The 16,740-nt window shown below is 61.2% G+C and overlaps 3 protein-coding genes across 3 annotated transcripts in view; all 3 read left to right on the forward strand.

Moving 5' to 3' along the window:
- TANGO6 (transport and golgi organization 6 homolog) overlaps nucleotides 1-9,843 on the forward strand; it is a 30,910-nt gene extending 21,067 nt beyond the window's left edge. Inside the window, exons 16-18 of the mRNA XM_056862483.1 lie at nucleotides 4,794-4,945; nucleotides 6,995-7,108; nucleotides 9,667-9,843. Coding sequence (XP_056718461.1) covers nucleotides 4,794-4,945; nucleotides 6,995-7,108; nucleotides 9,667-9,843 — 443 coding nt within the window. The remainder of the gene's footprint in view (nucleotides 1-4,793; nucleotides 4,946-6,994; nucleotides 7,109-9,666) is intronic.
- A 1,653-nt stretch (nucleotides 9,844-11,496) lies between these two features.
- Nucleotides 11,497-16,740, forward strand: part of VPS4A (vacuolar protein sorting 4 homolog A) — a 54,552-nt gene continuing 49,308 nt past the window's right edge. The window contains exon 1 of the mRNA XM_056862486.1: nucleotides 11,497-11,501. The gene's annotated coding sequence lies outside the window, so the exon portion shown is untranslated. The remainder of the gene's footprint in view (nucleotides 11,502-16,740) is intronic.
- On the forward strand, nucleotides 13,497-16,089 carry HAS3 (hyaluronan synthase 3). The gene is made up of 3 exons (XM_056862485.1): nucleotides 13,497-14,117; nucleotides 14,848-14,949; nucleotides 15,166-16,089. Exons 1-3 carry the CDS (start codon nucleotides 13,497-13,499, stop codon nucleotides 16,087-16,089), a joined length of 1,647 nt encoding a protein of 548 aa, XP_056718463.1.

The raw sequence follows: 16,740 nt of genomic DNA on the forward strand, positions 1-16,740 counted from the left end.
ATGGAGGAGAGGAGAACGATGTAAGCTGCTTTGGGTCCCCATGGTGGTGGGAGGGAAGAAGGCAGGATATACATGAAGTAAAATAAATAAAAATAAAGACCAGGGGCTTGAACTGGCTCCTGTGCCAGGCATGCCCAGGAAGGCTTGAGCTGCTGCCCTCCCCTGGCCAAAAGGCACGCCACTGGCATCTCTCTGGCCTGCTGTCTGGGGGGCAGGATGCTCCGCTTGGCAGGGTTCACATCCCCAAGGCCTCTCCTCGCTTCTCCTGTGGCCTCCTCTCTGCTTCCCACACTGTCAGGCCAAATCTGGGGCATGAGAAAGCGGCCGTTGAGGTGAGAGGTGAGGCAGCCTCCCTTGAGAAGGAGGGCGGGTGTTCGGGAATGAGTCATCTGAGCCTGGTGGAGAGAGGTGGGTTTTCCCTGTTCTCCATTTCCCAAAGATGGGAAGTTCGGGGATGGCCCGCTTGCTTCCGGCATGTTGAAAGACACCTTCATGCCTCTTGGCTGTTTGGCCCGGTGCTTCCTGGACTCTCGTGGCTTGTCTGGGCACGAGGGTGCCCGTGCACTCAGAGGGTTTGCTCTTCAGTGCCAACAGAGGCAACTGCTGCCCTCCGCCTGCTGCCTGTGGTGCGGGTGCCCTCGTGGCCCTTCTGCTCTCACCAGCCAGAGAATGGCTCCCTCCCTCCTTCCCTCCACCCTTCCTGTGCCATCCTGCTGGGCCAATTTAGCCTTCGGGTGTTTCCTGGGTGTTGAGCTCCGCTCCGTATGACGTGGCCATCTGGTCCTGCTCTTCCTCCATCTGGGCACCCCACCAACTTGTTTGATGGGTAAAGGGGTAATAGGGCAGGCTTGACCAGACCCCCCCCCCGGTGTCTTGGGCTTGGGGGGCAGTTCAGCAAATGCTTCTCACAACTGCTGGCCCCACAGCTGATGGCCAAGTTGTTGTGTCCACCGTGGAGCGGAGGCTGCTGGACTTTAGGGCCACCCCTTTCGGAACGGCCCTCGCTGGGCATTTGGTAAGATTTGGGGGAATGGCCTGAGTGCACACTCGCTTTCTGTCAGGGAATGGCTACCACGTTTTAATCAACATCTACCAAAAGTGTGGAGGCAGGGTGCTTCTCAGCAGGGGAGCCAGAGCGGCGGGGGGAGGGGGAGCTTCTGGCAGGACACTGTGGCCACTTACTTGTATGCATGAGAGGTTTGGCCTTGGATTTGCCACTGTCTAGATGCACATTTTCCCCAACCGAACTCTCAGAACTCAAACCCACGCAGAGTTTTGAGAATTCAGATGGGGAAAATGTGCATCTAGAGAGCAGCAAATCCAAGCAAAAATCTCCCATGCATAAGTGGCCTTTGTCTTCAACCAGAGAGACGGGGCACTTGACCCCTGTGGCTCCCAGACTGATCCCAACACTCGGCAGCCAACATGATGTCTGTTGGAAGGAGCCCCCGAAATGTTGAAGTTTTTGATTTTATCTCTGGCAACAGCCAGGAGCAGGATCCTGCATCCCTGAGCAATCCTGCTCTGCAGCTGTCCTGGGGGATCCGAGCCAGCGGAGGTGGTTTTTCCACAGGCAGGCAGGCAGGCAGGCAGGCAACGATGGCTCCAGCCATGGCCTGAGCTTGGGAGGCACAGCCAAAAAACCCCGTTCAGCTCCTGCACAAATCTGCCTTTTGTTCTTTGCCTCCCTGCCTGGAGTGATGGGGGGATGGGAGTAGCTACTGATGGGCATGAGCCACTTCAGGGTTGCCCAGCCCATCCAGGTCACCTGCCTTCCCTGGGGGTGGGGGAGCTTTAACCCTCCATGTTCAGTTTCCCCCTCTACCATACCTTTCTTTGCAGGTAGACTCTTGCCAAACCACCATCCACTGGAAAGCTCTTGGCTCTCAGGAGGGAGCTGGCGCTGGCTGAGAGCCCCTGCTTGAAAGATAATAGCATAATTGCTCCCCTGTGTGTCGGGGCTCTCTCTCTCCCCCTCCCCCTAAGTGTGTTACCTTCTCCTCCCCCTCCCCAAAGCAGGAATGAGAGGCTGCTGTCCAGCCTTTCGAAATGCTGGGGGGGGGGGAGACTCTCTGCCTCCTTCCCATTGCTTGTTCTGGCTTTCTTGCCCCTGGCTTCCAGATGCTCTGGGCAGCCCTACCGCTTCTATATTCTGCTTAGAGGGGGGTGTACACTGCGGCCGTTCCAGGAGAGCCCCTTGGGAGGGGGGTGCTGAAGCTGCAGGCGTTCTCGAGCTGCCGAGCTCTTGGGCTTCTCTCCCACAACGTGCCGCTCCTTGTGGGTTCTTGTGCTGCCACCAACACAGACCCCCATTTGGCATGCATGGACCGGCTAGCCTGTCTATTTATAGAATAAATGAAAGTAAATTGTTTGTAACTCTTCACGTGGCTCATCTTGACGGCACTGTTGAGTATGACCCAAACCCGCTTTTCCTCCTTCCCCACTGGGCAGGTTTGGCCTGTCCTGGGGCTTTTGTGGTTAGCCCCCTCTGGGCTGGGCTGCTCACATGTCAGCATGGTGGACCTGGGTGGGCAGCAAAGGTCTCCCGAAGGGGAGCATCCTTGGAAGAGCCCATTGTGGGGCAGTGGGGGCCGGCAGCATGGAGGTTCCCTGAGGGGCTCCGTCTTGCTTCCACTCGGCAGGCGCCTGCAAGCACCGCTGCTTGTCAGGACCTGGTGAGCAGCGCTGACCCCTCCCCCAGGGAAACTGCCGGGTGCTCTGTAGCAACTCGCTGCGTGGGAGGAAAACCTGCTCCAGAGTTGGTGAGAATCCGCTCCAGGGCCTGATCCTCCTTGCTCGACCGTTGAAGCAGTTGGCATTCCGGCACCCCCTCAAATAATGCTTCTGCCTGAACAAGGCAGTTGCCCCTCTCTACGGGCGGGGGGAAGATCAGGGAGGAGGTGCTGCTCTTGACTCAGGGCCAGCAGGTGCTATCTGAAGGCTGTGGAGGGGCCAGCACCCCTTCCCCTCCTCACCGTTTGCCTCCATGGGGGGATCAAGCCAAATAAGCTTTGCTGCCCATACCAAGAAGGGGGCACAGGCGTTTGATTGGTGGCTGCAGCCACAGGGAAAAGGAATAAGTGAGGGAAGGGGGCATCCTCCACAGAGGCCTTTGCATGAACACATGAAGTTGCCTTCTACTGAATCTGATCCTTGGTCCACCAAGGTCAGTCTTGTCTACTCAGACTGGCAGCGGCTCTCCAGGGCCTCCTGCGCAGACCTTTCACATCACCTTCTACCACCTGGTGCTTTTTAACTGGAGGTGCTGGGGATTGACCCAGGTATCTTCTGCCTGCCAAGCAGATGTTCTGCCACTGAGCCACGGCCCCTCCCCATGGAGTCAGGACAGCCAGAAGGAGAATGAGTGGGGAGAGGTAACCTACAGCCTTCTGTCATTCTTGGGAAGAGGCAGCCCGGCTAGACTGGCAGGAGAAATCAGTTCCTTTGCCAGATTGTCTGGGGATCTTTCTGCATAGACATCCCTGAGTTGGGCTTGTGTGAAAGGAAGATTTGGCTAGAAGACATGGTCTCTCTCCTGAGATTGCCGCAACCAGGGTAGGCCTAGGAATCCCCCTTGGCTGCAGAAAAAGGTGGCTGCATGCATGATTTGTCACAAGTGCCCACCCACCACATCTGCCATTGCTGCCTCCCACTTAGAGGTACGCTGCAAAAAGAAAAAGGAGTTCGATGTTTTTAGCTGAGACTTACCCTTTGGTCTCACTCTGCGCCTTATGATGGTTTCCCGCAATGGCTGCTGAGGTCTCCAGACTGAGATTAATGTGCGCATGCATCTTTTTTGTGCTGCCTCATGGGAATGTTTGCGTTCCCCAAAATCTGCAAAGAAATTTGTTTTAAAACTTTTACACAATTAACAGATACGTCTTGGGACTGGTGTGCTGGCAAGGCAATATTCCTGTCCTGGCAGGGATTTTTTAAAGTCACTGGTTTATTTTCCTTTGAAATCAGTATTTGGCTGCTCAGGCGATTACTTTAAACAAAAGGGGCCTGGCCTGCCCATGAACATAGGTGTCAAATTTTGAAGTCAGTTATTGTGACCGTGCCTTGTGTTTTAATTTGCTGGAACCTGAGAAAGTGACAGGCTGGCGGTGGCATCAGAAGCCCTGGGCGTAACTGGCAGGGCCTCGTGCACAGCAATGTGTTCTCGCTACAGCATGTGACCCTGTGCGCCAAGGTGGCTTCTAGTTGCAGCTGCTGGACTCCACTGCGGTCTCTTTACAAAGGAGTTGCCATTTCCTTCGCCTGAGCCACCAGAGGCAGGGCAGCAGGGCCTGCTGCTGGGAAGGGAGAGGTTCCCACCCACCACCCACCTGCCCAGGCTGGAGTACGCTCCCCCCCCCCTTAGGAGGTTCCATCTTGCCCGTCAGCCTGTCCAGAAAAACATTCTGACCCGTTCTGAAGCCTTTCCCCAGCTTCTCCTGTCTGGCCCAAGCTCTGCTTGGGAAAGGGCTTGAAACTGTGTGGGTCAGGGGTCCCGGACGTGGTACTCGTGGACCCCGTGGCACCCATCTATGCCTTTCCTGGGAAGGGTCAGTTTGGGCTTTTGCCCAGCAAGGCTTCTGATTGGCCACTGGAGTTTTGATTGGCTGTACAGGTTTTTAAAAATGTTGCTTTGGCAGCAGCCGCCAACACGGCACAAGGATCTTCACTGTGTGACTGAAGGTAAGCTGGGCAGGTGTTTTGTGGCTGTGCCCACCAAGCTGTGACAGCATTTCAAAGGTTCCCGTGGGCTCAAAAGTCTGGGGATCCCTGATCTAGGCCCTCCTCTATTGCAGGAGATCTGGTTTTCGCATATAGAGACCGTTTGATCCACGTTTTTCTGCAAGGAGCGAAAGATCCCGACGCTGCCCTCCGAGCCAGCAGCCTGTCCAACCTAGGAGAGCTGTGCCAGGTCCTCCGCTTTCAGCTGGGCTCCGTGGTCCACGAGGTACGGATCCTAGCCACGTGTGCCCACTCTAAAGGCTGCTGGGGCTGGGGCTCGGCCTCCCAGCCAGGTGCCCCAGGGGAGTGGGACAGGGCTCCTCTCCCCACCTGGAAATCTGGAGCCTTTGGAGAGCTGCTGTGGAAGCAAAGCTATGATTCAGGGTGTCCTCGGAGGTGCCGCAATTTTGGGTGTCTCTCTTCGTTTTCTCTATATCCCTCCTTTCTTGCTGTGGCTCGAGGCAGATTACACAATGTAGAATTGTGCCAGAGTATCAGACAAGACATACAATGATGCAGAAAAGCTGGAGAAAAAGTAGTAAGAGCAAGACGGTGCATACGCCAAATGGTGGCAAATACTGCAGTCCTGTCCCCCTTACAAAAATGCCCTCCTGAACAAATCTGTTTTACAGTCTGCAGAATGAGAGAAAAGTGTGGGAGAATTCCTGACCTCCTCAGGCAGGCCATTTCCCCCGTGGGGACCACACCAGAGAACATGCATGCACAGGCAGCAGACGTTCCTCCCATTTGCAGGGTCTTCTCTGTCTGGCCCCTGAGAATCTCTCATGGCTTCAGCATGGAGTGTCTCCATGGGACCCTTCTCCTTTCTTTAGACAGTGCTGAGCTGCCACGGGGGACCTGCGGGGGCCTCTGCCTGCCGCCTCTTCCCCTTTCCCTCTGACGGGGTCTCACTACTTCCTGATCCGAGCAGTTTGATTGGAGGTGCCGAGGAAGGTTCCGGATGTGTGTAGGGGGTACCCACGGCTCTACCCTTTGCCAGCATGAGTCTAGTGATCCACCTGAGTGCTACAGAGATGGGTGCTATGGAGATGTGAGTCCACCAGGCAGGGGCATCTTGGCACTGGCAGGCAGCTCAGTTCTTTGGGCTGCTGCATGAAGATGTTTTGTTGAGGGGGGGTCTCTACATTATTACTGTTGTGACATCTTCAGGCCTTCTGTTCGAGGGCCTGCCACTCTCTCCAGGGTTGGAGTCTACCCTGTGTATTTAACTTCACCCGCTCATGCCCAGCCTGCATTGTGCCACTCTTGGGTTTCATACATCCTCATGCCAGGCCAGTTGTGAATGGGCCTCAGGAGCTGTGCCCCATGACATTGCTGCCACCTACCTTTTTCCAAAGATTCCCCCCCTTCTCTCTCCCCAGCAGGGAAATGGCTTGGTGCAGAACCGAAGTCCCTTGTGTGTGCGTGCATCCACATGGGGGGGAGCTTCTGGCTCTGCAGCAGGCCGGCTGCCAGCTGATTCAGCAGAAGCTGCTGCAGCGGCTGCAGAGGGGGAGGGGGAGGTAGGAGGAGCCACTGCCCTTGAACCAAAGGATGGATGCTTTGGGGGGGCATGGAATGTAGCAGCTGCAGATCTCGCAGTTTGGATTCCTCAGGGGCAGGACAGGCTCCAATCCTTCCACTTTGTAAGGAGCCTCTGGCAGCCTGTTCCCACAAGCTTCCACCCTCACAGGCCCTAGCCACGGCTGGGAGTGGGACAAGCTGTTTTCCCAGGTTGCTTCTGTGTCTGATTCTTCACTGGAGCATGAAGCCAGTTTGCTATGATTCTGTCCTCTTAAATCCCATTCATTCCGGCTGTCTTGGCTATGCTAGCATGGATCTTCGTGGCTCGTGTAGACTGGCTCATATTTGTGGTTGCTGTGTGGCTCCCTTCGGGGCCCAGAGGCCCCCACACACATCAGGGCAGCCCATTCTGTTTACACTAACACTTAGCTGTCACTTAGAGAAGGGAGAGGAGCTGTTCCTGATGGCAGCAGAGGATAGGACTTGCAATAATGGGTATAAATTACGGGCGGAAAGGTACCAGCTGGACATTAGGGAAAAAATTAAGAGTAGTTCAGCTGTGAAACTGGCTGCCTGGGAAAGTGGTGAGCTCCCGCTCACTGGCAGTCTTTAAACGAAGGCTGGAAGACTTGTCAGGGATGCTCTAGGCTGATCCTGTATTGAGCAGGGGGTTGGACTGGATGGCCTCAGTGGCCCCTTCCAGCTCTCTGATTCTCTGAACAGGGACCCTGTGCCTCCCTTTGCCCTGCAGGTGACTTTGTGTTTGGCAACCATCGTGAAGTCTGACGGCGAGGCAGGAGTGCGGAGAGCGGCAGTCCACGTGGTGGTGCTTCTGCTGCGCGGGCTCGGCGAGAGCGCCACCGAGGTGAGCCTCCCTCTTCCCTTCCCGGCAGGAGAGGGAGACCCTGTTGCTCTGGCCAAGAACATCTGGCCTGCTTCTCCCCAATGCCAGGCTGTCTGGGACTTGCCCCTGCCCTCTTGCTGCAGTGCCCAGGTAGGGCCTTTGCAGCAGGGCCCAGGGGGTGACTGCCGGAGATACATGCCCAGGCCTTCTGAGCAGCAGGAGTTTGGCTTGTGAGTCCTGCTCTTGACTCATCCCCACAGAAGCGACTGCACAGGAGATCTTCCTCCCGTCATTGCTGCAGGCTGTAAAAGGCAAGGTGTGGCCCTTTTAGGGTGGGCTCCCAGGCCTGGGGCGATGGTGGCCGACCTCTGCTTCAGGCTCCTTGCAAGGTGTGGAGAAGGAGAGGGGGACCCTGACAGCAGCACAACTGGAGTGGTAGAACTTCCTTAAGGCCTGGGAAATAGTTCTAGGCAGTTTTTTCAGGGGAAAAGACATGCTGAACAATTGTTAGCATCTGTCTGTCAGGTGAGCTTCAGCACTGGCAATCTTGTTTTAGCTCAAAGCATTCATACAGAAGCAGAGAGGAAGGAGAGGCAGCAGCAGTTGTGACACTAAAACCTTTCCTGGCAAGAAGACTTCTTGGATGTTTGCACTCCCCATCATTTCTTAACAGGCCTCAGAGAAAACGATGATTTCATTTCTAAAGGTTTGTCTTCCTGCCAAGGCTGGGAGGAGACTGGCGGCTGTCACCGGCCACTTGCAACAGACTGAAGACTCCCTATTGGGGCCCCCAAGGAAAGGGGGTGTTTATATGCAAGCCCTTCCCTCCTGCCCCAGGAGAAACGCCACACTCATCCAGAGATGCCACTGGCTGCCCAGCCTCTCCCACCCCCAATTCTGCCGCTTCAGCTCCCGGCATCCTTGCCTGCCTGCGCTTCACCCTCTTGCCAAGAGGAAGCTTGGAAGCCAAGACGAGACTCCTGCCCGGCTGCACGTGTCCCAGCACACCACTCGTCACCCCATGCCTGTGTAATGCGCCTTGAGTCCAAGTGAGAAAGGCGGACTACAAAGAACATAACTGAAATGTTGGGCCCAGTCATAAAGGCTGCCTTTACACCACTACTTGGTTTTTGCTTGCAGGACCTTTGCCACTGCTTAATTCCTTTCAGCGCCTTTTGCCCAAGCCAGCATTCTCCCGGTCTCCACCATGCCGCCTTTTCCTTTTCCTCTGGAAATCCCCCAGGCCAGGCCCTGATTCCACCAGGCTCTGCTCCAGCCAGCAGCCTATCCCCCCTCCTCCTTTGTCACCACACAGCTCAGCTGAGCCCCTCCCCATTTCTTGAGTGGCAGCCCTTTCTCTGCAGAAGCGGCTGGCTGCCTTTCGGCGTCAGGCCCGGCAAAGGGGCCTCTGTAGTCCTCCAGCTGTGCTTGGGAGTACCTTTTCTGCCCCCCTTCAGTGCTGCATCAGCCCATGGGAGTGATCCAGCAGCCAGGGGCTTCAGACTCCCAGGGCATCTGCACTTGGGTGCAGAAGGAGCGTTGCCTTCCGCACTGGAGGAAGGGAGATCAATGCACAGAAGGCGTGGATTATTCCTCAGCTGGAGAAATTGCACACACACCCTTGATGGGGATTTGGCAGGGGCTATCACTGCTGCAGATGGGGTGTGTGTGACCTGAGACCAAACGGATCCCCTGCTCTGACCCCTTTGTGTTCCCCAATCTCTGGTAGAGGCCGGGGAAGACCAAGTGCTGCCCTCCTGCTATCTAGACTCAGTCCCAACACTGAAGCACAGGATTGGGTCCAGGATCCCAGAGGACAACCAGGCTCCTCTGAACATTGCCCCCCCCCCCCCGCCCGTGCCTCCTTCCGAGAAAGGGGGTTCTTCAGCATCCAGGGGAAATTGGAGATTCAGCTATATGATTGATTCCTGGAGCAGGGAAAGGTCTTTACTGATGTTACCCCAGACTCTGCCTCTCTGGAGTGTGAGCTGTTGCTGCTTTTCTTGTCATTGGGGGGAGATCAGCCTCCTGCCCCTCTTCTGAAATGAGCGTGCTTTGGCTTGCTTCTGGGATGCCAGCTCTTTCCAAGAGCCTGATCTCAGAATGGATGAGGTGTCTCTTTGTAGAACAAGTTGACCAAGGGTGTCCCACAGGTCTTCACTTGGAGTCCTGACTTTGATCTAACCATTTGGGTACAGGCCGTTTAATTTCCAAGGCCGGCTGTTGCTTGGAAGTTTCTGAAAGGGAGTGGAGGCTAGCATTCCGTGTGCAATGGGAGGGGATGGAGACAGCAGCTGTTACCCAGAGGCCTTCTGGCTGCCCCACAGAAAGGCTCCAAGGGGGGAGATTTGGAAGGTGCTCCCCTCACCTTCAGCCTGGGAGGGGACATTGCGGAGACTGCTACGGGGGGGGGGGTTGTGGAGCTGTAGCCGCACGACAGATCAGTCCACTGGGCTAAAGGGCAGGGCAGCCATTGTGTGGCCTGGCGGGGCTTGGAGGGCCAGTTCCCCCCAGAGCACTGCTCCTTCAGGAGTGGAAGGCAGTCGGAGCTGGTCGTGATGCCCGCCTTCCCTCCCCAGGTTCTCCGGGACTCTCTGCTGGACCTGTACCGCCTGCTGAAGTTTGTGGCGCAGCACGAGCGAGACGAGGTGGCTGTGCTGCACGCACAGCTGGCGCTGGAGGAGCTGGACGCCATCATGATGCGGCTCCTCTTTCCCCCTCAGTCCCTGGAGAAAAAGATTGTGGTCCTCCCATAGGCAAGCACAGGGGGCAGTGGCCAGGATGGGGGGGGGCGCTCCTCGCAGGCTGGGATCACTTGCTGCTGGCTGCAGGACTCCTGGGGCCACTCCGGAGCAGATGGGGGCTAACCCTGCCTAACCCTAACCCGCAGGCGGAGGTTGGCAGGGCAGCACGGCTGGCCTGGCACTTTGCTCCTGTGGGAAGGGGAGGGTTTGGCAGAAGGAGTTCTGTTTGTGGCATGGGGGGGGGGTTGCCTCTGGAATGAACAAGGGCAGTTTTGAGGCTGCTGCTGGTTTTGACTAGAGCAATAAACATGAAAAGAAAGCCATCTCCTGTGGATATCCTGTGTCTCTGCTGGTGAGGGGCAGAAAGCATGGGGAAGCAGCATGGCCTAGTGGGAGGAGAGTAAAGGCGTGAGCTTGAGAGCTGGGCTAACAGAGGGGGCGGGGAGGTGTGTGAGGAGGGCCGCTGTGTTTGCTTGGAGGCCTTCCCTTGGGGAAGGGCCGTAGCTCAGTGGTAGAGCATCTGCTTGGCATGCAGAAGGTCCCAGGTTCAATCCCCAGCATCTCCAGTAAAAGGGACCAGGCAAGTAGGTGATGGGAAAGACCCTTCTCTGCCTGAGACCCTGGAGAGCTGCTGCTGGTCAGAGCAGACAATACTAACTTTGATGGACCAAGGGTCTGATTCAGGTGCCCTGCTGCCTGGCCCCTCTCCCTCACAAGAAGCAGCAGGGGCTTTGCTTTCCACCAAGAAGTTAGCACCTCAGAAAGGAGCTATGGGGCATGGGGTTTCTTCAACTACTCTTCCCCGGGGGTAGAAGCTAGAAAGGGAGAGGGCCTCTGGTCTGCTCCTGGAGGCCCCACTGGTTCCTGGCCTGGCCCTGCCACAAAGGTTCCCAGCAGGATCACCTCCCCTCTGCTCGGGCCCCCCCATCCCGCAGGGGTCTTTCAGGACTGGGGCCACTCTCAAGGCCCCCTCCCTTGGGAAAGCTTTGCAGCCCTGGGGGGTGGGGGGCACAGAAAGGCTCTGCCTGCCAGCCAGGTGAGGGCAGCGGCCCCTCTAGACAGGTGCGGTGGTGCTGAGCCAGCCGCCAGGACCCGGCTGCTGCAGAAGGAGGGGTTCCAGTGCTGCCCCCCTGCCAAGGGGGCTCCGAGCCCCTCCCAATGCAAAGCCCCCTCTCCCTCCCCGTTGCTCCCCCTGAGCTGCTACTTCTGATCCCAGCGACTCCAGGAATAGCTCTGCAGGCTGTGCGTTGGAAGGGGGAGTCGCTCCAAAACTGTCATTGTCCTTGGTGGGGAGGGCTGCTGGCGGTCCCGGGGCAGGGAGCCCGCCGCCCTCCTGGGACGCCGATCGGCCCGGGGGGGGGGGCGCTTTGCTGCCTGGCCGCGGCTGAGCCGGAGCCCCGGCCCCCGCCCTCCTCCTCCTCTCCCCCCCCCCGCCGGAGGGTCGTGAATGGCAGGTCGCTTCTCGCCTTGGCTGCGATCCCGCCTCTGCAAAGCGGGCGGCAGCCCGGAAGCCTGGCCGGGGCCCAGACACGCCGCCGCCGCAGCCCAAGGTAAGCGGCTGCCGCGCCGGCCTCCCCTCGCCGCGCACAATGGAGCACCTGCGGCAGCCGCCGGCCGGCCGGCCGGCCTGGAGCGCGCTGGGCCCGGGACGGCGGCTGGCGGCCGGCGGATCCCTGGGCTGGGGGGTGAGGGCACCCGAGCCGCCCCCCTCCTCGGCTGGGGGGGCGGGGGTGCCGCAGCCTGCCCCGGCCTTCGCCGCTCCTGGGCGGCCGGCAGCGCAGGAAGGGGGTGGGGGGTGCCTGGCCGGCCCCACCGCCCCGTCGGTGAAAGGCGGCTGGCCGAGGGGCCGAGCTGGCCTTGGCCAGAGACTGCGGGCTCCGGAACGAGACTCCGCCTCGACGGCAACCGCTGGGGGGGCTGGGGCCGGGCCCGGGGAAAGGGAGGGGGCCTGGGACCGCCGGGGAAGCGCCCCAAGCCCCTGCCGGGCGCTGCTTGCTGCCCCGCGGCCGCCGCTCTGGCGTCCCCCCAGGGAAGGAAGGGCAGCCCCTGGGGCTGGCTTGGGGCGTCCCTCCGGCCCTTCTCTGCAGGGGCGGCGGCGAACGAGGCCGTGCTCCCCCCATCGGAGTTGGTGGGTTCCAGCCTGGCTTTGCCGTCGCGGGCCAGAACAGCTGGGAGGAGCCCGCCCGACCGCCCTTTCTGCTCCGACGGCTGCCTCCTTTCTCTGGCCTGCGGGGCCTCCAGCATCTCGGCCCGGGGCAGCTGCAGCTGGACTTCGCTGGGCTTTCTGGGGTGGGGGGCGGCGTCGCAAGCAAGCAGGCCCTCGTTCCCGGCAGAATCGCCTCCTTCGCTCAAGGAAGGCGGGCAGCAAGCGCGGCTCCGCGCGGTCTCCTCCAGCCCTCCCGGGCTGGCCCGGCAACTGGCCCCCCCTCCCCGCACAGAAGCGCTCTGCTCCGGGCGGGCCTGATCCTCGGGGGGGGGGGCGTCTGCTGGAACAGGCTGGAAGGGGCCGCCGGCTTTGGTGAGAAGAGCCGCCGCCCCCACCCGCCCGCGCTGCAGGGCGCCCCAAGACTCGGCTGAGATGCCTCCCCTCCCCTCCCCGGGCGTCTTTGGCGGCGGGGTGGGGGAGGTCTCCAGGTAGTTCAGAAGAAGCCCCGGCCGGGGGAGGGGGCTGCGCCCCGGGACACGCCGCCTCCGTTGGGGAGGACCTCTGCCGCCTCTCGCCCGGGGCCGCCGAGCGCAGAGAGGAGCCGGCCGGCCGGCCCGGCGCCCGCTCATCTTTTATTCAGCGCCCGGCATGGAAAATCCGCGCGGGGCAACCTGAGCCGAGCGCGCCCGCCCCGCCTCCCTCCCTCCCTCGCAGCCCCTTCCCCTTCTGCTCCGGGGGGGCGGGGGGGGGGTCGGCCTCCAGGCAGAGGCTGGCTGGGCTCTGCCGGTGGGAAGGGAGAAGCCCTTGACGTGCCTGCAGTCAACCGGGGGAGTCCCCGTCGGGGCTGGGCCAGGGCAGGGCCGGCCGGTCTGTGCGCCCCTTCCGGGCTCGCTCCTCCCCTCGTGGCGGGGGGCTCCCCTCCCCGTCGGGGCCGGGCTCCGCTTCTGCCTTAAAAGCGCCGCGCGGCGGAGGCGGCGGCCAGGGGGGCGGCGCGCACGGTGAGTCCTCCTCGCGGGACAGCAGAGCCGTCGTGGGGGCCGGCCGGGAGGGAGGGGCGCGGTGCAGGCGCCAGGGGCTTTCCAGCTGCTGCCTGACGGCGGGGCGGGAGAGCCAGCCTGGTGTCGTGGTTCAGAACAGTGGTCTGGAGCGGCGGATCTGGAGGACCGGGATGGCTCCCCGCTCCTCCACACGAAGCCGGCTGGGTGACCTTGGGCTAGTCACGGCTCTCAGCCCCACCTACCTGACAGGGTGTCTGTCGTGGGGAGGGGAAGGGAAGGCGATTGTAAGCCGGCTTGAGTCTCCCTTCAGTGGTAGAGAAAGTCGGCAGATCAAAACCCGCTCCTCCTCCTCCTCCCTCTTCCCTGCGCGCCACGGAGGCTGGGCTCCTCCGCGCTTGCCCCCTGGCCCGCCGGGCGGGGGTGGTTGGGGGGGCGGGGGCCTCTGGGCAGCGGAGCTCAGTGCCAGTCCGCGCCCTCGACGGGCGGGTCTGAGCGGGCGCCTGTGTCCCTTCTGCCCGCAGATGCCGGGGCGGCTGGCCGCGGGGCTGCGCGTGGCGGGGACGAGCGTGTTCGCCGGGGCGGTGCTGGGCGGCCTGGTGGCGGCCTACGTGACGGGCTCGCAGTTCGTGCACACGGAGCAGCACTACCTGTCGTTCGGGCTGTACGGCGCCGTGCTGGGCGTGCACCTGTGCGCCCAGAGCCTCTTCGCCTGGCTGGAGCACCGCCGCATGCGCCGCGCGGGCCGCCCCGTCAAGCTGGCCGGCTCGGTGGCGCTGTGCATCGCCGCCTTCCAGGAGGACCCGGCCTACCTGCGCCAGTGCCTGCGCTCGGCGCGCCGCATCGCCTTCCCGGGGCTGCGCGTGGTGCTGGTGGTGGACGGCAACGGCCCCGACGACGCCTACATGCGCGACATCTTCCACGAGGAGCTGGGCGCCGCCGCCCCGGGCGCCGCCGCCTCCTACGTGTGGCCCGGCAACTTCCACGCGCCCGCGCCGGGGGGCCAGGCCGCCCGCGCCGCCCGCCACGTCCAGGCCCTGGTGCGCCGCCACGCCTACGCCTGCATCCTGCAGCAGTGGGGCGGCAAGCGCGAGGTCATGTACACCGCCTTCCGCGCCCTCGGCGACTCCGTCGACTACGTGCAGGTGGGTCCCGCCGGCTGGCCGGAGGCGAGGAGGGCAGCTGCCGCGATGGGGACCCCGCCGGGCGCTCGCCTAAGGGAAGGGGGCAGCCCCCCCCCAACTCCCTGCCCTGCCGCGCAGGGTCTTCTTCCCCAGGAGGGTGCGGGTGGGGGCACCCCTTCAAGGATGCTGCTTTGGGGCCCTGCCTTCTGGGTGTTCAGTTGCCAGCAGGCCGGCTCTTGAGGAGGGGGGCGCCTGCCTGGTGGGATTCTCCTGCCTTGTGGCCTGGGCGAGGAGCCCTCTGTGTGCCACCAAGGCCGGTGGCCTTGCCGGGGCCCCCTCCCTGCCTGACTTGTGCGTGGCCAGCTGCTCTCTTGTGTGCAGCTCTGGGGCTGCCTTCATGGGGCTTTCTCCTGGGGAGGTTTTCCAGGAGGGTCCATCTCCCTTTTGCACTGTGGGCATGCTCCGGGCTGGGGGAGGTTCCTCACTAGGCGAGTGGTATGCTGGGTGCCCTTCTCTGCCCAGGGTTCTCTCTGCTGTGCTTGCCAGGGAAGGAAGAGTCCTTTTCTCCCTGGGCTCTCCTGCAGTCACATTCCCAGGTAGCCAAGACTTTTTCATGGGAAGGGGAGCTCAGACTCTTGTCCCCTCCTTGTTTGGAGGACTTTTTTCTCCATGAAACACAGCCACCTTCCTGGGGTAATGTGCCTTGAGGAAGGAAGCCGGCTGAGACAGTGTCTCCCCGGGTCCCTGGCAGGTGTGTGACTCTGATACAGTCCTGGATCCGGCCTGCACAGTGGAGATGCTGCGCATCTTGGAGGAGGATCCCCATGTTGGCGGAGTTGGTGGAGACGTGCAGGTGAGGCTTGGCGAAGGTGTGGCTGAGCCCCCTTGGACAGGGTGGGCAGGCAGGCCCAGAAGGAGGCTCCACACTCCCGCCTGCCATGGCCTGGATCGGGCAGCTCCTGAGCCTGCTGGCAGCTCTGCGTGGAAAGGGCTGGGAGGGGAGCTGCTGCGTGCAGAGAAGCATGGGGCTCCTCCTCCCAACAGCCTTCCCTCCTCCTCCTCCCTCCAGATCCTGAACAAGTATGACTCATGGATCTCCTTCTTAAGCAGCGTGCGCTACTGGATGGCATTCAACGTGGAGCGGGCCTGCCAGTCCTACTTTGGCTGCGTCCAGTGCATCAGCGGGCCCCTGGGCATGTACCGCAACGCCCTGTTGCAGCACTTCCTGGAGGACTGGTACAACCAGACGTTCCTGGGCAGCAAGTGCAGCTTCGGGGACGACCGGCACCTCACCAACCGGGTCCTGAGCCTGGGCTACCGGACCAAGTACACGGCCCGCTCCAAGTGCCTGACCGAGACTCCCACCCGGTACCTCCGCTGGCTCAACCAGCAGACCCGCTGGAGCAAGTCCTACTTCCGGGAGTGGCTCTACAGCGCCCTCTGGTTCCACAAGCACCACCTCTGGATGACCTACGAGTCGGTGGTGACCGGCTTCTTCCCCTTCTTCCTCGTCGCCACCGTCATCCAGCTGTTCTACCGCGGGCGGGTCTGGAACATCCTCCTCTTCCTGCTGACCGTCCAGCTGGTGGGCATCCTCAAGGCCACCTACGCCTGCTTCCTCCGGGGCAACACCGAGATGATCTTCATGTCGCTCTACTCCCTGCTGTACATGTCCAGCCTGCTGCCGGCCAAGATGTTCGCCATCGCCACCATCACCAAGTCCGGCTGGGGCACCTCTGGCCGCAAGACCATTGTGGTCAACTTCCTCGGCCTCATCCCCGTCTCCGTCTGGGCGGCCGTGCTGCTGGGGGGGCTGGCCTACACGGCCTACTGCCAGGACCTTTTCACGGACACGGAGCTGGCCTTTCTGATTGCAGGGGCCGTCTTGTACGCCTGCTACTGGGTGGCGCTGCTCACCCTCTACCTGGCGGTCGTGGCCCGGCGCTGCAGCAAGCCCCAGGAGCACTGCAGCTTGGCCTTCATGGAAGTGTGACTGGAGGAGGGGGCCTGGGGGCTGGCGGTGCTCCCCTGCCTCGGGGAGGGCTGGCCCTTCCTGCCTGGGACAGGGCTCAGTGAGGAAGGCCCATCCAGGGAGCCTGCGGGTGTGCTCAGAAGTCTTGAGTGCAGGCCTTGGCCTCTTGGCCCTCGCTGGTGCCCTCCCGCCCCCTCAGGGCAGCTGGCTGGCCACCATGTGAAACAGGATGCTGGACCAGGTGGACCACTGGTCCATCTTAGCTCCTAGGTCAGAACCTCATGGAGCAGATCTTTCTGGCCTGCCCTGGCAGAAGGGAACACAGAATTACCCAGGCTCTTGGGAAAACACGGTACTTATCATTCTATGCAAACACCACAACCTTCAGTGTAACGCCAACCCAGCCAGGGCAAGATGGGGCCACCTCTAGCATGAGTGTGGCAGGAGGCTGGGGGCCTCTTATCCCTGCCTTCCGGTGGGTGGCTTGTCGAAGCAGGGGCCTGCCTGTGCCTGTCAGCATCTCTGCCCAGCCCAGGGCCATTTCAGGGTTCCGCTAACCTGTGAGATGGCTCTAAGCATTACACGTGGCTTCCCTTTTGCTAACACGGTAGGGCTTGAGCACCGGGAGAAAGCTGAAGGGGCCGGGCTGAGCCCTTGTTCCTTCTGTGGGTT

This window comes from Euleptes europaea, chromosome 17 (genome assembly GCF_029931775.1).
Source record: "Euleptes europaea isolate rEulEur1 chromosome 17, rEulEur1.hap1, whole genome shotgun sequence".
Lineage (NCBI taxonomy): Eukaryota > Metazoa > Chordata > Lepidosauria > Squamata > Sphaerodactylidae > Euleptes > Euleptes europaea.